General features: G+C 42.1%; 1 protein-coding gene across 1 annotated transcript; it reads right to left on the bottom strand.

Annotated features, from left to right (window-relative positions):
* Window positions 1-7,665: 7,665 nt before the first annotated feature.
* On the bottom strand, window positions 7,666-11,994 carry LOC135112050 (cell division protein ZipA-like). Its single transcript, XM_064025922.1, has 3 exons — window positions 11,776-11,994; window positions 10,632-10,854; window positions 7,666-9,920 (listed from the first exon to the last, which is right to left on the bottom strand). Exons 1-3 carry the CDS (start codon window positions 11,785-11,787, stop codon window positions 9,601-9,603), a joined length of 555 nt encoding a protein of 184 aa, XP_063881992.1. The 5' UTR covers window positions 11,788-11,994; the 3' UTR covers window positions 7,666-9,600.
* Between the last annotated feature and the right edge of the window lie 1,798 nt (window positions 11,995-13,792).

Below are 13,792 nucleotides of genomic sequence, written 5' to 3'. Positions count from 1 at the left end.
GTCAGTCAGTGAGTCAATCAATGAGTCAGTGTGTTTAACCTAATGTAACTGAGGATCATCTGTTCATTTATTTATCTATTTATTTATTTACTTGTTTACTCATTCATACTAGCATTGTTATTTTTCTAGTCTTGCTGGTTACCGTTATTCTTATCTTGGCAACTGAATGCTTCCTCGTCTCTGTCCTCGTCCTCGTTGCGCAATCTTTTACCCTCGTCTCGACTCTGTCCATATTACTAATGCAAGAGTTAACCAGTATTTTTATTCTTTCGTCCCTTTCATTGGTAGATTTTGAAGGAAGGTCTGCATATTTGTCTATTCTTACATGTTCTTATTTACACTTTAATCTCTACTCCGTTCACGTTTTGAGTGTAAAAGTTAACCAGTCAATCAATCGGTCAGTCAGTCAGTCGATCAATTAGTTAGTCATTTAATCTGTAAGTTAGTCAGTCAGTCTATTATTTCATCAGTCAATCAGTCAGTTAATTAGTCATTCAGTCAGTCATTCTGTTGATCATTAATTCGTCAATCAGTCAATCTTACCAATAAACTTTAGAACACTCCTCCATATCATCTAGACTTTCATGCAACTTGGAAAACTTTTAATTCTCACACTGCCAATGATAATACAACTTTTATATTCCATTTCAGCAACCCTACACGACTTCACTGAGCAGAAATAAAACGCACAGACACTAAAATCTTCCAACTACACGACCACTTCTAAAGCTGTCAGTGACGCCTTTCAAAAATCACATTCTAAACCCGCAACCAAGCCACCTTATAATGCTGGAGGAGAAACCACACCCGTTAGACGCTCAAGGGAGGAGCTTGAAGACACCGCTAAAACTAAATTAAACCTTTTATATTTGAAACTTCTATTACGTCATTTCTTTAGAGGGTGACGAGTGCGTGCTAAGAGAGAGGAAGCAAGGCGGGCTATTTTGCTGTTTATTTTTTACTGCTCGGCCATTTCACGCAAAAAAGGCGAGGAGAAATGAGTGCGTGTTAGCCTGGCGAGGAGAAGGCCGGGTGAGGGGGTCGCCGGGCACGCCCCTCCTGGCTTTGGGAAGGCGGGGAAGTCGTGCGTGTCCGGGGATGGGCAAGGACACCAGAGAGAGAGAGAGAGAGAGAGAGAGAGAGAGAGAGAGAGAGAGAGAGAGAGAGAGAGAGAGAGAGAGAGAGAGATTTTCCTATTATATTAGCAAAATTCGTGTTATTTTTATTGTTTCTTACTAAAAATATCGATTTTAAAAGTAATATATGGATACATTAATTTGTGAATAAGTGCAAGGGAATACAATGCAGAGACAAGGACAGGAGTTGAAAAATTTGAAGGCAAGAGAGAGAGAGAGAGAGAGAGAGAGAGAGAGAGAGAGAGAGAGAGAGAGAGAGAGAGAGAGAGAGAGAGAGAGAGTGCTAATTTTTTTCGTCGCTATGCTTTCGTCATCAGGTAGTACTCGCCGCCTTGTCTAAGTCGCTTTTTGTCCTCAGTCGCCAATTCTAGTAACTGTAAGCAAGAGTGACTGACCTAGCTGGCACCGAACACCAGAACGACGGATTTTTATGGTAGAAATGGCAATAACTGTAATAGTAATAATAATAATCATAATAATAATAATAATAATAATGATAATGATAATAATAATAATATTTACAATAATAATAACAATAGTTGTTTTGTCGTTATTGTTATTGTTGTTCCCGAGAAATGGGAGGAATTATGAAAGATACGAAAAAAATACTATTTTTGAGAAAATTGTGATGATAAAGTTAATGAACTACTAACACCACTTCCACCGCTACCAGTACAACAACAACAACAACAACAACAACAACAACAACAACAACAACAACAACAACAACAACAACAACAACAACTACTACTACTACTACTACTACTACTACTACTACTACTACTACTACTACTACTACTACTACTACTACTACTTCTACTACTACTACTACTACTACTACTACCACCACTACTACTATTACTACTTTCTCTTCTGTAACACAAACTACACAAAACTATCCAACCCTTTTCCATGATTTTCTGCTTATCACACCACGTCATGAAACACCAAATCTATACAATATATTTCCAGTGGCAAAAACAAAAAGACCAGTTGCCATAAAAGAGAAATTCCTATCACGAAACAAAATAGCAAGGAGTGGCAGCTCGTACTAGTAATATCTTGGTGAGTCTCTTTTTTTCTTTATATTTTCCTTTCGTTCATCTCGACACGCTGAGAGGAATAAAAACGATTTTGTGAAGAGCAGAGAAGGAAGGGTGCGACTCACAGCATTCCTCCTCCTTCTCCTCCTCCTCCTCCTCCTCCTCCTCCTCCTCCTCCTCCTCCTCCTCCTCCTCCTCCTCCTCCTCCTCTTGGCCTTCTTCTACCTGCTCTCCTTGAGTGTTAAAAACTAGTCCAGCTCTCTGCTAACGCTCGCCGCCTGTACCGTTGATTAGATCTTTTTTTGTTTTCTCCCTACCTCCCCCTCTCTCTCTCTCTCTCTCTCTCTCTCTCTCTCTCTCTCTCTCTCTCTCTCTCTCTCTCTCTCTCTCTCTCTCTCTCTCATACAACCTGTTCTTGTTCTTGTTCTTGTTTTTGTTCTTTTCTTCTTCTTTTACTACTACTACTACTACTACTACAACAACAACTACTACTACTACTACAAGAACAAGAACAAGGGCATCAACGACATCAAATAACAACAACAACAACAAGAACAACAACAACAACAACTATTAGTACTACTGCTACTGCTGTTAACACTACCACCACCACCACCACCACTACGACCACCACCACCATTCCGTAACTCTAACATTAGAATGCAACAAACATTACAGCAACAAAATGCACGAGAGAGTAAGTCAATATAAGGCCAAAGGAGAAGGAAGAGGAGGAGGAGGAGGAGAAGGAAGAGGTGGAAGGATGCGAGAGTCTTTAGAGAGAAGGGCAAAGAAGGGAGTGAAGGGAGGAGTCCTGAGGTAGTTGGGAATTATGGGAGCGTCCTGAAGGTGAAGGGTGGGTCCGTGCTGAGGCCGTAGAAGGATCTCAAGGTTGTGTAGGAGGCAGGATGTACAGGATGTGAATGCCGTCAGGGTGAGGGATGCTCTTACTAGTGACTTCAAACACATATCCTCAGGCATTTCCACTGTTCTTCTCTACACCAGCCATATTGTTAGACATGTATTCCATCCCATGTATTAGAGAGAGAGAGAGAGAGAGAGAGAGAGAGAGAGAGAGAGAGAGAGAGAGAGAGAGAGAGAGAGAGAGAGAGAGAGAGAGAGAGAGAGAGAGAGAGAGAGAGATAATACTGAAGTGACATTAGGTTCATATTCAATAGTTTATTTAGCCAAGTATAAAATCAATATCCCTCCGACAAATACAGACTTTCATCGGGTGATCCTAAAAAAAAAAAAAAGAAAAAAAATATAGGCCCTCATCTGTATACACTTGTTGGCTCCTACAATACTATAAGCTGAGTTGAATATACAGTTATTCATTTAACACACACACATACACACACGTACTAGGAATAACATACAACTGCACACATATATACATGGAAATACACCCATCGTTTTCATGTGAGGGCTAAGTTAGGTTAGGTTTGGTGTAGATTAATTCAGTTCATTAATTTCACGGCTGATTCTTTCATTGTGTAGATCATGACTTGAAGATGCCTCATATTTTTGCAGAGATAGAAACAGTCTCTGGAAATTAACAGGCTAAGGTTACTTCCATAATTCTCAAACTACTGTATAAAAGAAAATGTATGCAGTACAGCTAGTATGAGTAGGATAAACTTGTGTAATATTGTCCCGTGTGTATAGAACAGGAACACAAAGGAAACTGCAAGAATCCATTAGGCCTATATGTATCCTATCTATTACCTATGCCTATCTATCTTCTCTATCCATCAGTTTATCTCATTTTATAAAGCTCCTTCTAAACTCTGCACTAACAACCTGTGTAGTGCAGTGTTTGCATAGCCAGTGTGCCGGTGTTTAGTGTTGTGCTGTGCTGTAGTGACGTTGTGTAAGAAGTAAAGGATTTTGTTGAGGTTAGGTATCTGTTTGTAATGGACGCTCTTTAAACCTTGGTTCTGTTTGTATCTGTCTTTCTTTGTCTGTCTATCTGTTAGTCTCTCTCTCTCTCTCTCTCCTCTCTCTCTCTCTCTCTCTCTCTCTCTCTCTCTCTCTCTCTCTCTCTCTCTCTCTCTCTCTCTCTCTCTCTCTCTCTGTCTCTCTCATGCATATTATCAATGGCAACAGGAAGGGACCTTGACCTGCTAGACTGAGGCTTTGTGAGGCTGCCGGAGACACGTGGACTCTCTCTCTCTCTCTCTCTCTCTCTCTCTCTCTCTCTCTCTCTCTCTCTCTCTCTCTCTCTCTCTCTCTCTCTCTCTCTCTCTCTCTCTCTCTCTCTCTCTCGCTATTCAAATGGAAATAATAATGTCTTGGATCTAAAGAGCATGAGCAAGATTGTAAAAGTTTCATTTTAGAGAGAGAAAAGAGAGAGAAGGAAAGGAGGGGACGGATGGGAAGGAAGGTAGAGAAGAAAGAGAAGGAAAGAAGGCAGGGAGAAGGAGGAAGGAAAGAAGGGAAAGAGGGAAGGAAGGGAGAAAAAGGAAGAACGACGAAAGGACACGAAATTGGAAGGGGCGAAGGAAGGGAGGAGGAAGACGGAGGAAAGGGGTGAAGGAAAGGAGAACAGAAAAGAGAGAAAGGAGAAAGGATGCCAGATAGGAAATGAGGAAGGAATGAAGGGCAAAAGAGAGAAGATAAGTGAGGAAGGGAAGAAAGAAGACAAGGACAAAGGACGGAAGAGGGGAAACGAGGAAACGAGGAAGGAAGGAAGAATGGAAGGAAGGAAGGAAGGAAGGAAGGAAGGAAGGAAGGAAGGAGGGAAGGAAGAAAGGAAGGAAGGACAGGAAGGCAGGGACGAGAGGATGGAAAGCGAACACACAGATGGAATAGATAGCGGCTGATGTGAGGAAATGGAGGTCAGGGTCAGCTGGCAAAGGTAAGATTAGTCACACGAGTGGAAGACGGGACACAAACGAACACAAAGGAAGAACAAACAACAGGCCTGGTATCCTTACGAGGCTCTCTGTCGGTATATTGTGTTTGTGAGATTAGTTACATGAGCGGAAGATGGAGCACAAAAGAATACAAAGGAAAAAAACAAACGAAAGGCATATCTTGGACTTTACGAGGGTGTTTGCGTAACTTACTTATAATCTCAGCCATATATCAAGTTGTACGAGTCGCAGGTCAGGTAGGTTTAAGTCCAAAGGGTTGATTTGGGTCAAGGTAATACTAGTACATGTCGTGTTATACAAATCATTAATTATTCGATTGCTGATAAGTGTAAGGCGCTTGTTACTTCGTTCTTGTAATCATATATGTTAATTTACTGTGCAACAACAACATTAACAATAACAATAACAACATTAACAACAACAACAGCAACAACAACAACAATAAAACATTAAACTACATTAGCAACAACAACAACAACGACAATAGTAACAACAACAATAACAAAAGAGACACAGACGCTAAGATAATATAAAATTTGAGGTTTCCGATCCCTGCTTTCATTTTCAGTTGTGCTTTTCGAAACAATACTTTAAACAAACACCAGACCATTACATTGATCTTGAGAAACCTTAGCAGTCGCAGAATTAAGTTACAATATCCGTAATCGTTGAATTAAATTGTTTCTGAGAATAGTGCACTTCGTTTAGAATTGAGAACCTAATCATGTCCAGTAAAAAAGAAAAAAAAAAAGGCAAAACGTTTTTTCTTTTATTTATTTATCTTTTTTTTTTTTTAGCCCCTGTACTTCAATGTCAGTTATTGTGATAGCGTCGGTCATTAGTCCATCGTGCATCAAGGGTTATGTACGAGCAAGTCTATAGATTACATTCGGTCGAGAGTACGAGTCATAGGTCAGATAATTGTACTGTAGTGCTGGAGTTATATAGGTCAGTAGACTAAATTGTATGTTTGTGAGGACTGAAGAAAAAAAAAAAAACTTGTGAATGATATCAGATTGTATTGTATGTATTATAGTCATGCTTATCAGTCAGTTAACACGTTGCATTTGCTGCTTCTGTGTTTTGTGTTGTCCCTCAATTTGAAGTGCTCTTATATGCTTAGTTTCCTTGCAAGACCTGATTGATAGAAAACTGACAAATTCCAGGTAGAACAGAGGACTATTAGATTTTATTGTATGTATTGTAGTCATGTTATCAGTCAGTTAACACGTCACACTTGCTACCTCTGAGTTTTTGTGTTGTCCCTCAATCTGAAGAGCTCTTGTGTGCTTAGTTTCCCCTGCAAGACCTGATTGATAGAAGACTGACAAATTACAGGTAGAACAGAGGACACATAATTGGAGGGTAAAAGCTAAAACAGTGTGTAAGTAACTCCACTACTGGAGTACGACTGTACGTTCACCTTTATTGTCCTGTGTCTCCTGCTCCGGATCAGATAGTGCAGCTTTCCAGTGTCCTAAAGGCCAACAAGTCTGCTGCTGTTTCCTCTTCCATTGTGTTCCCGTGTGTCATGAGGCAAGTGTTAGTGGGAAGTGTGTTGGCCTTAATACATTACCAGAATACAGTAACGACGACCCTTGATATTTGTAAAAACTCACCCTACACACACACACACACACACACACACACACACATATACACACACAGTAAAATGCCAAAGTTTATTCATCAGTATTCATTAATGTTAATTTAATATCCAGTGAAGCCTTGAACTGGTACATTGATATAAAACTATAGTAAGAGCTGACTGTCGACACACGGGTCATCAGAGATCTGTGGTGCGATGACAGTCATATGAATGCGATGATATACGTTAATAATTTGTGCATTTGTTTCCATGAATTTTTTGAAGAGTTAACAACTTCCATATCATCATTGTTCTCGCACTGATGTGTTGAAGTCATCTCAGGACAAGGCTAATTGGTAAGGTTATTGGAAGTACCTTAAGCATGAAAACTACCGGGAAGTGGCAAGACCATTTTGAGTGGCCAACTGCCAATCAGCTGCCCCGCCAAAAGGAGGCAGGAGGCAGGAGGCGTGGCTTCCGGATCAGCTTAGCTTGCGGAGACTCTCGTAGTGTGTGTGTGTGTGTGTGTGTGTGTGTTATCTGGTAAAATCACATTGTTTGTGTTAATTAACTTAGTTTGTTATTATTATTATATTATTATTATTATTATTATTATTATTATTATTATTATTATTATTATTATTATTATTATAACTATTATCATTATTGCTGTTGTTGTTGTTGTTGTTTTTATTTTTCATTTATCCTTTTTAAAGTGTAGATACACTGACATCCCACTGAACCTGCCTTACCGTCTCACTTTTGTCTTCCCTTTTTCCACTCTTGTTTCGTCTTGAACTGTTTACTTGATGGTTCTTTCTTCCCTTACCCTTTTCTTCCTTTTCCTTTCCTTCTCTTGCCTATATCCTGCACACACACACACACACACACACACACACACACACACACACACACACACACACACACACACACACACACACACACACACACACACACACACACACACACACACACACACACACACGTCATTGTATGAGAAAGGAAAGCAAAAGACCACATTTCATCATTTACAGAAAACTTTTATCTATACAAAAATATACACCAGACCTGGCGGTCCGCTGTTGAACTACTGTCGTGGTGCAACAGAAAATCAACCAAGAGTCTCCTCGTTGACGGCAATGTGACGCAACGCGGCGTGACGGAGCGTAACAGAGCGTGCTGGGGCGATGCATAGTCCGGTTACGTGACCAGGTGACTGCGAGCACCTGGAGTAAAGAAAGAAGCACGCGGCACGCGGCATAGGCCACGCGGCACACGCGGCCAGGGCAGCGAGAGCGTCACGCTAGCTATCGCACACTCGCCACTCCGGCACACAGCACACACACGCACACACACACAGCACACCAAGGCGGTGCGTTTTTGTTTGTAACATTTTGTTAAGTATTCGTGCTTTTTTGTAATACTGAACTATTTATTCTAGCACTCATACTTGTCTTTTTGTAACAACGTTCTTTGAATTGTTTTTATAAGGGATCAGTTAATTTACTTATTGATTTGAGTTTACTGTTAATTTCCAACAGCCTTTCCAAAGATAGTTTTTGTACACGCCAGTAAGAATTCGTAATTCAAGATTGCAATTTAGAGATGAAGGAAACAAATTAAAAGTCGGATAATTTTACCGTGTGTCGACAAATGTACCGGTTCTGAATGTACCGTTTCCAACACCACTGATCCCTTCGACTTTACTTTATTATTAAACTTTTATTTTTTTGGTATTTTACTCGAGGGTCTGTTATGTGACATTTTCTCATCAAACTATACATGATAATTCCGATGAGGGTTTTCTTTCGTAATTATTTTTTTTCTTTCTTTTCTTTAACACTAAGAGTAGAGTATTACTGCCTAACAATGCCCATATGTCCATTGTGGCGCCGCCGACACACCGAGGACCGAGGGTCAGGATCGAGCCTTTACTCGGTGCCTCGGTGCATCGGTGGTCACCGAATTGTTTATTTTTTTCAAGGAAATGTTTTTGATTTAACGTTAATTAGAAGACAGGCATACAAGAAGGAATTTAGGAAGAAGGCAGCGCCTGATGCCTCGCTAAGAGTTTCCAGTGGCAGGTCAGAGTATTGTGGATACACGAGTATTTTTGAGGAAGTGATGCCGAATTGAGGCGAACCTGGATAAAGCAACTCATTGTGAAACATGAACTGCAAAACGAAACGAATATTTTTGGTAATTGAAGACAGTATTTCTAGGAAGAAGACGCAGAGTTAAGAGTTTGTTCAATTATCAATTCCACGCAGACGAAATGAGACGATGGAGAGACAAAGATTATAATTATAACAACAGAAAGCAATAAACGTCGCAGACTTACTGCATGTACATGTCCACAAGTTGTCATGAGCAGCGTCGAAAAAGCGGCATTGTGCTGACTGAAACTCTCAAAAACTACACTATTTTTTGTTGCTTTTCGCAGAGGACTAGATATCACAGGACCTGTCAAGGAGGGCGGGGCGGCGGCCGCTCCTGCACGCTCTTCGGTTACGCTCGTCACGCCGTCACAATCTCACGTCAGTTTGGGAGGAGCATTTGTGTGGAGCGAGGACCCTGGAGGCTTCGGCGGGCGTAGCTCTCCTGTGGGCGCCTGCTGAGGGCGTTGGGTGGGAGGAGGAAGAGGAGTAAAGGCTCATCGTGTCGCTAACAACGCAGAGACACGTTTGAGGCGAGTGATGCTGCCTTGATGTGGAAGGATGAGCTAAGGATGCTGCAGATGAGACGTGTTACTGCGACGTTAGTGGAAGAGATGATGGGTATTGCCAACAAGAGAAAGAAGTTGCATTAATGGGTTAAGCACAGGAGGTAGTGACGAGAGGAAACGAGACAAGCGTCGGCCAGTATGTAGAGGCCTGGGAGAACTTAGATGGAATGGGAAGCAGAAGAGAACCAGGGAAAGGATGGTAAATGGAAGAGGAGGTAGTGTGGAAGACTTAGGCAGCGACGAACTTGAAGCGGTGGCCCAGATGGTCACGAGAGAACTCCAGGTTACCGGGGTAATCAAAGAGGTTCTGGGGCTCAGGTGCCAGGGTGGGGGTGTACCTGGGGACTGGGGCGGGCACGTGAACTGGGGCAGGCTGGTACTGGGGCTGCACGGCCACGGGTTGATAGGTGGGCTGCACGGGGACGGGCTGGTACACGGGAGCGGCAGTGGGGGCGGGTCTGGGTGCTTGGAACTGGGGCAGGGGCTTGAACACTGGGGTGGTGTCGTGGGCGTTGGACTTGGTGATTCTGAAGCCGATACCGGGACCAGCTGTGGAGGAGAGGAGGGTGAGGCGTGGGGGGAATAGCGGGGGAAGAGTGAGGGAGTGGGATACGAGGAGGGTGAGGGAGGAGTGAAAGAAGGATGTAAATTGAAGGGAGAAAATTGGAGGAAGAATGAGGGAGGGAAAGAAATATGATTTGAGAAGGGAGAGGGAGGAGTGAGAGAAAGAGATAAGCATGAGGCGAAGAGGGAGAGGAGGAAGTGAGAGAAGGAGAGAATCACGAGGCGAGGAGGCAGAGGGAGAGGCAGGGAAATGAAGATTTTAACTTTTTACAACTCTCAACTAAACACGAATTTATAGAAAGAAATTGATAGAAACATTCAGTAATAAACTCAAAAACACAGTTGCCTTTTGTTGTGCTTTTAACGCCACGAGTAATCCAGCAATAACACAGTTTATGAATATATGTATCAATCCATCAGTATTCAGTTTATCCATTTATATATCTATTATGCTACTTATTCACTAAATTACTCATCAATTTACCCATCTGTCTTTCGATTTAAGTACAATTTTACCAATCCATTCACTTATCCATTCATTTTTTTGTATATCAGTCCACCTATCCATCCATGTATCGTTCTATATATTCATCTATCTAAATATACATCCATCTACCAATCCATGCATCCATTATCCACCAAACCACCCAACAATCCACCCACCCATCCCATTCATCCACCTATTCATCCACTCACCTTCGAATTCGTTGCGGATGGTCTTTCCAAGCTCATCCACGTACTCCCAGTAGCCGCGGCGCACTCCCATCTCATCCGTCTCCTCGAAATACTTAGTGCCGTCCTCCTGGTCACGGAAGTTGCCGAAAGTACTGCCGCTCTGGTACCTCTTGTCTTGCAGGATCTTGACGAAGCCCCCGTCGTAACTCTGGGCCATAGCCACCGTCACCACACTCAGCAGAATCTAAGGAGGAAGGAAATAGAGGGTTATGAAATGGGTAGCTCAGAGAAAGGGAAACGGTGATTGAGTGGCGTTGTGTGGGTTATGAAAGGGATGAAAGGGAAAGGAGTGGGTGGGATAGCGTGAGATAAGGAAGGGACGGAATGGTTTTAGTTATAGTTTAAGTACTGTTCTTTATAAGGATGTGTGGAAGTAAATGGCTTTGTTATGTAATGGAGGAGGTGATGGTAGTGGAGGAGAAGAGAAGGAGCGTGCAATTTGAATGGTAACAAGAGAGAGAGAGAGAGAGAGAGAGAGAGAGAGAGAGAGAGAGAGAGAGAGAGAGAGAGAGAGAGAGAGGGTGTGGGGGGTGGAGTAGCGATCGTAAAGACACACTTCGCCTCGCTGATCAAGGACAGATGCGTTTCTTACTGGCGTGGTCCCTCTGACCTTTCCCTCCTACACGGAACTGACTGGAGCTCTCTATAAGGTCACTGGCGGCCCCGGGGAACAGGTGACCTTTGAAACACACACACACACACACACACACACACACACACACACACACACACACACACACACACACACACACACACACACACACACACACACACACACACATAGTAAATAAATCATTGTATTATACGATGAAAAAAAAATAATTATGTGATGATTTTTTTTATGTCAGTGTAGTTCGAAAAGTTTGAAATGAGCATATTGATACAGTGGCCTTGCAAACACTGGGCCTAATGGATATTTTGACTGACGGGCCGTAATGAGCTGTGGTTAATTAAAGTGATATAAAAAAAAGGCTTTGTGACCAGGCGACCTACTAACCGTGTGTGTGTATATCTGTATATCCACATATGTACGTATGCATGGGTACGTGTGTGGTTAGAGACGTGTAGGTGAAGTTAGTGATTCCAGCAGCCAGCCACTACCTACCAGGGTCCTCATGATGCTTAGATGTCCTTTGCTCCACTGGGCACTGCTTCGCACCTGCCGCCCTTTTATACCTGTCGGCGCCGAGCAGCCTTGAGCAAGTTGCCAGCAAGTAAATAATCATGAATGGCATCCGCCTCGCAGACGCCTCGTAAAGTTATACTACAGTTTGGTATCCTATTACTACCACATCGCGAACTAAACACCCTAGCCAGAATGTGAGAGGGAAAGATAAAAACGCAGGAATTATAGCCGTTGATAACTGTCTTCATTATCATAGTGCTTAAATCTACGTGATGTTTTGTTCTATGTGTAAACGTGTTTGTCTGTGCAAGGAGGTGACTGAGTACCTTTTCTAAGAATGTGAGATGAGATGAAACACGAGGAATTAAAAGTGTGCTTGATTGTCTTCATTATGCTGTTGAGGCTTGAATTGATAGAAATTTATGTCTTCTGGGTAAACTTGAATGTCAGTGCAAGGAGGTGACTGAATACCTTATGTAAAAATATGAGAGAGAGATGATTCTTTATTATGTTGTTAAAACTCAGATAGATGGGAATTATTTTCTTATGAATAAATATGAATGTTAATCCAAGGAAGTGACTGAGCTTATCTTAAAATGCGAGAAGAGACAGAGAGAAAAAAAAAAATAGAAATGAAGATTGTGCATGATTGTTCATATTATGTTGTTGAAACTTGGATAAATGGCTGTTTTTTCCTTATGAGTGGATGTGAATGTCAGTGCAAGAAGGTGACCGAGTACTTCATGTTAAAATGCGAAACGAGATGAGAAAAATAAAAGTTAAGCTTATGTCTGACTGTCTTTATTGTTGAAGCTTCAATATATGGGAATTATTTTCATGAGACTAAATGCAAGTGTCAATGCAAGGAAGTGACTGAATGCTCCATCTTAAATTGTGAAAAAAAAAAGACGGAAAAAACAGTAATTGAGGGTGAGCATGGCTGTCTTCATCATGTTGAAATTTGGATAGATGGAGTTTTTTTTAAAGGGGAAATGTGAATGTCAGTGCAAGGAAGTGAATGACGCTCTGGCGATTCCCTGCGGCTAAAAATGAGAGAAAAGAATGGAAAAAAGAAAAAAAGACAGAATTTATGGCTGTTCATGAGTCTCTTCATTATTCATCACTCATTACTTGTGTCTTAAATGAGTGTAACTTTTTGCACCACACGCAAATGTGAATGTCAGTGCAAGGAAGTGAGTGACGCCAGATTCTTTCTCGCTCGTAGAGAGAACAAGAAAACCACCTGCTTTTAGTTCCTACTCAGACTGGGACCGAACTGCTGCCCTTTTTGTACCGGGATACCAGCGGGTCCCGGTCCACCGCTCCTTTACCTCCACTGGTCCATTCAGTTCCTGTTCCCCCGCACCACTGCTCTGAGCTGCTTCCTTGACTGACCTACTGCATACCCTCTATTGACATACTGACACTGCGCGCTTCAGATATCTTAACCAGTAGACCGTGACCTGTCTCAAATTGCAAGAAAAAATCAATCACACACACACACACACACACACACACACACACACGCATCAGTGCTTAGATCTTTAGTTCATCAGTTATTTGAGAGGCGAAATAATGTTCTTTGGTGTCACTTGTTATCTGATTAATGTGGTGTTTGGATTTTTCTGTTCACGTGTTATCTTGCCGACTGTGTTCTCCTGCGTTGTTGTTATTTGCTTTGTTGTGTTGTTTTCTGGTGTTTGTATTGCTTCTCTGTGTTGTGTTTGGTTTTCCTGGGTTATATTTCGTTGTGGTGTAATTGTGTGCTGTTTTGTGGTGTTTTGTATCGTGCCGCTGGATGTGTTCAGTTCGTTGCGTTGTGTTGGTCTGTGTTCCACTGCGAAATGCTAAGATGTGGTGTACTTCACTGTTGTTGTGCTGCTGTGGGGGTTTGTGCTGTTCGGGCAGGTGTGCTATGTTGTGTTCTGCTGTCTTGTGATGGAGTTATGTGCTGTCTCATGCTGTTGTGCTGTTATGTTCCGCTAGCACATTGTAT

The sequence above is a fragment of the Scylla paramamosain genome, chromosome 23, assembly GCF_035594125.1.
Source record: "Scylla paramamosain isolate STU-SP2022 chromosome 23, ASM3559412v1, whole genome shotgun sequence".
NCBI lineage: Eukaryota > Metazoa > Arthropoda > Malacostraca > Decapoda > Portunidae > Scylla > Scylla paramamosain.
The sequence above is the reverse complement of the archived record's forward strand: the minus strand, read 5'-3'. Positions and strand labels throughout refer to the sequence as shown.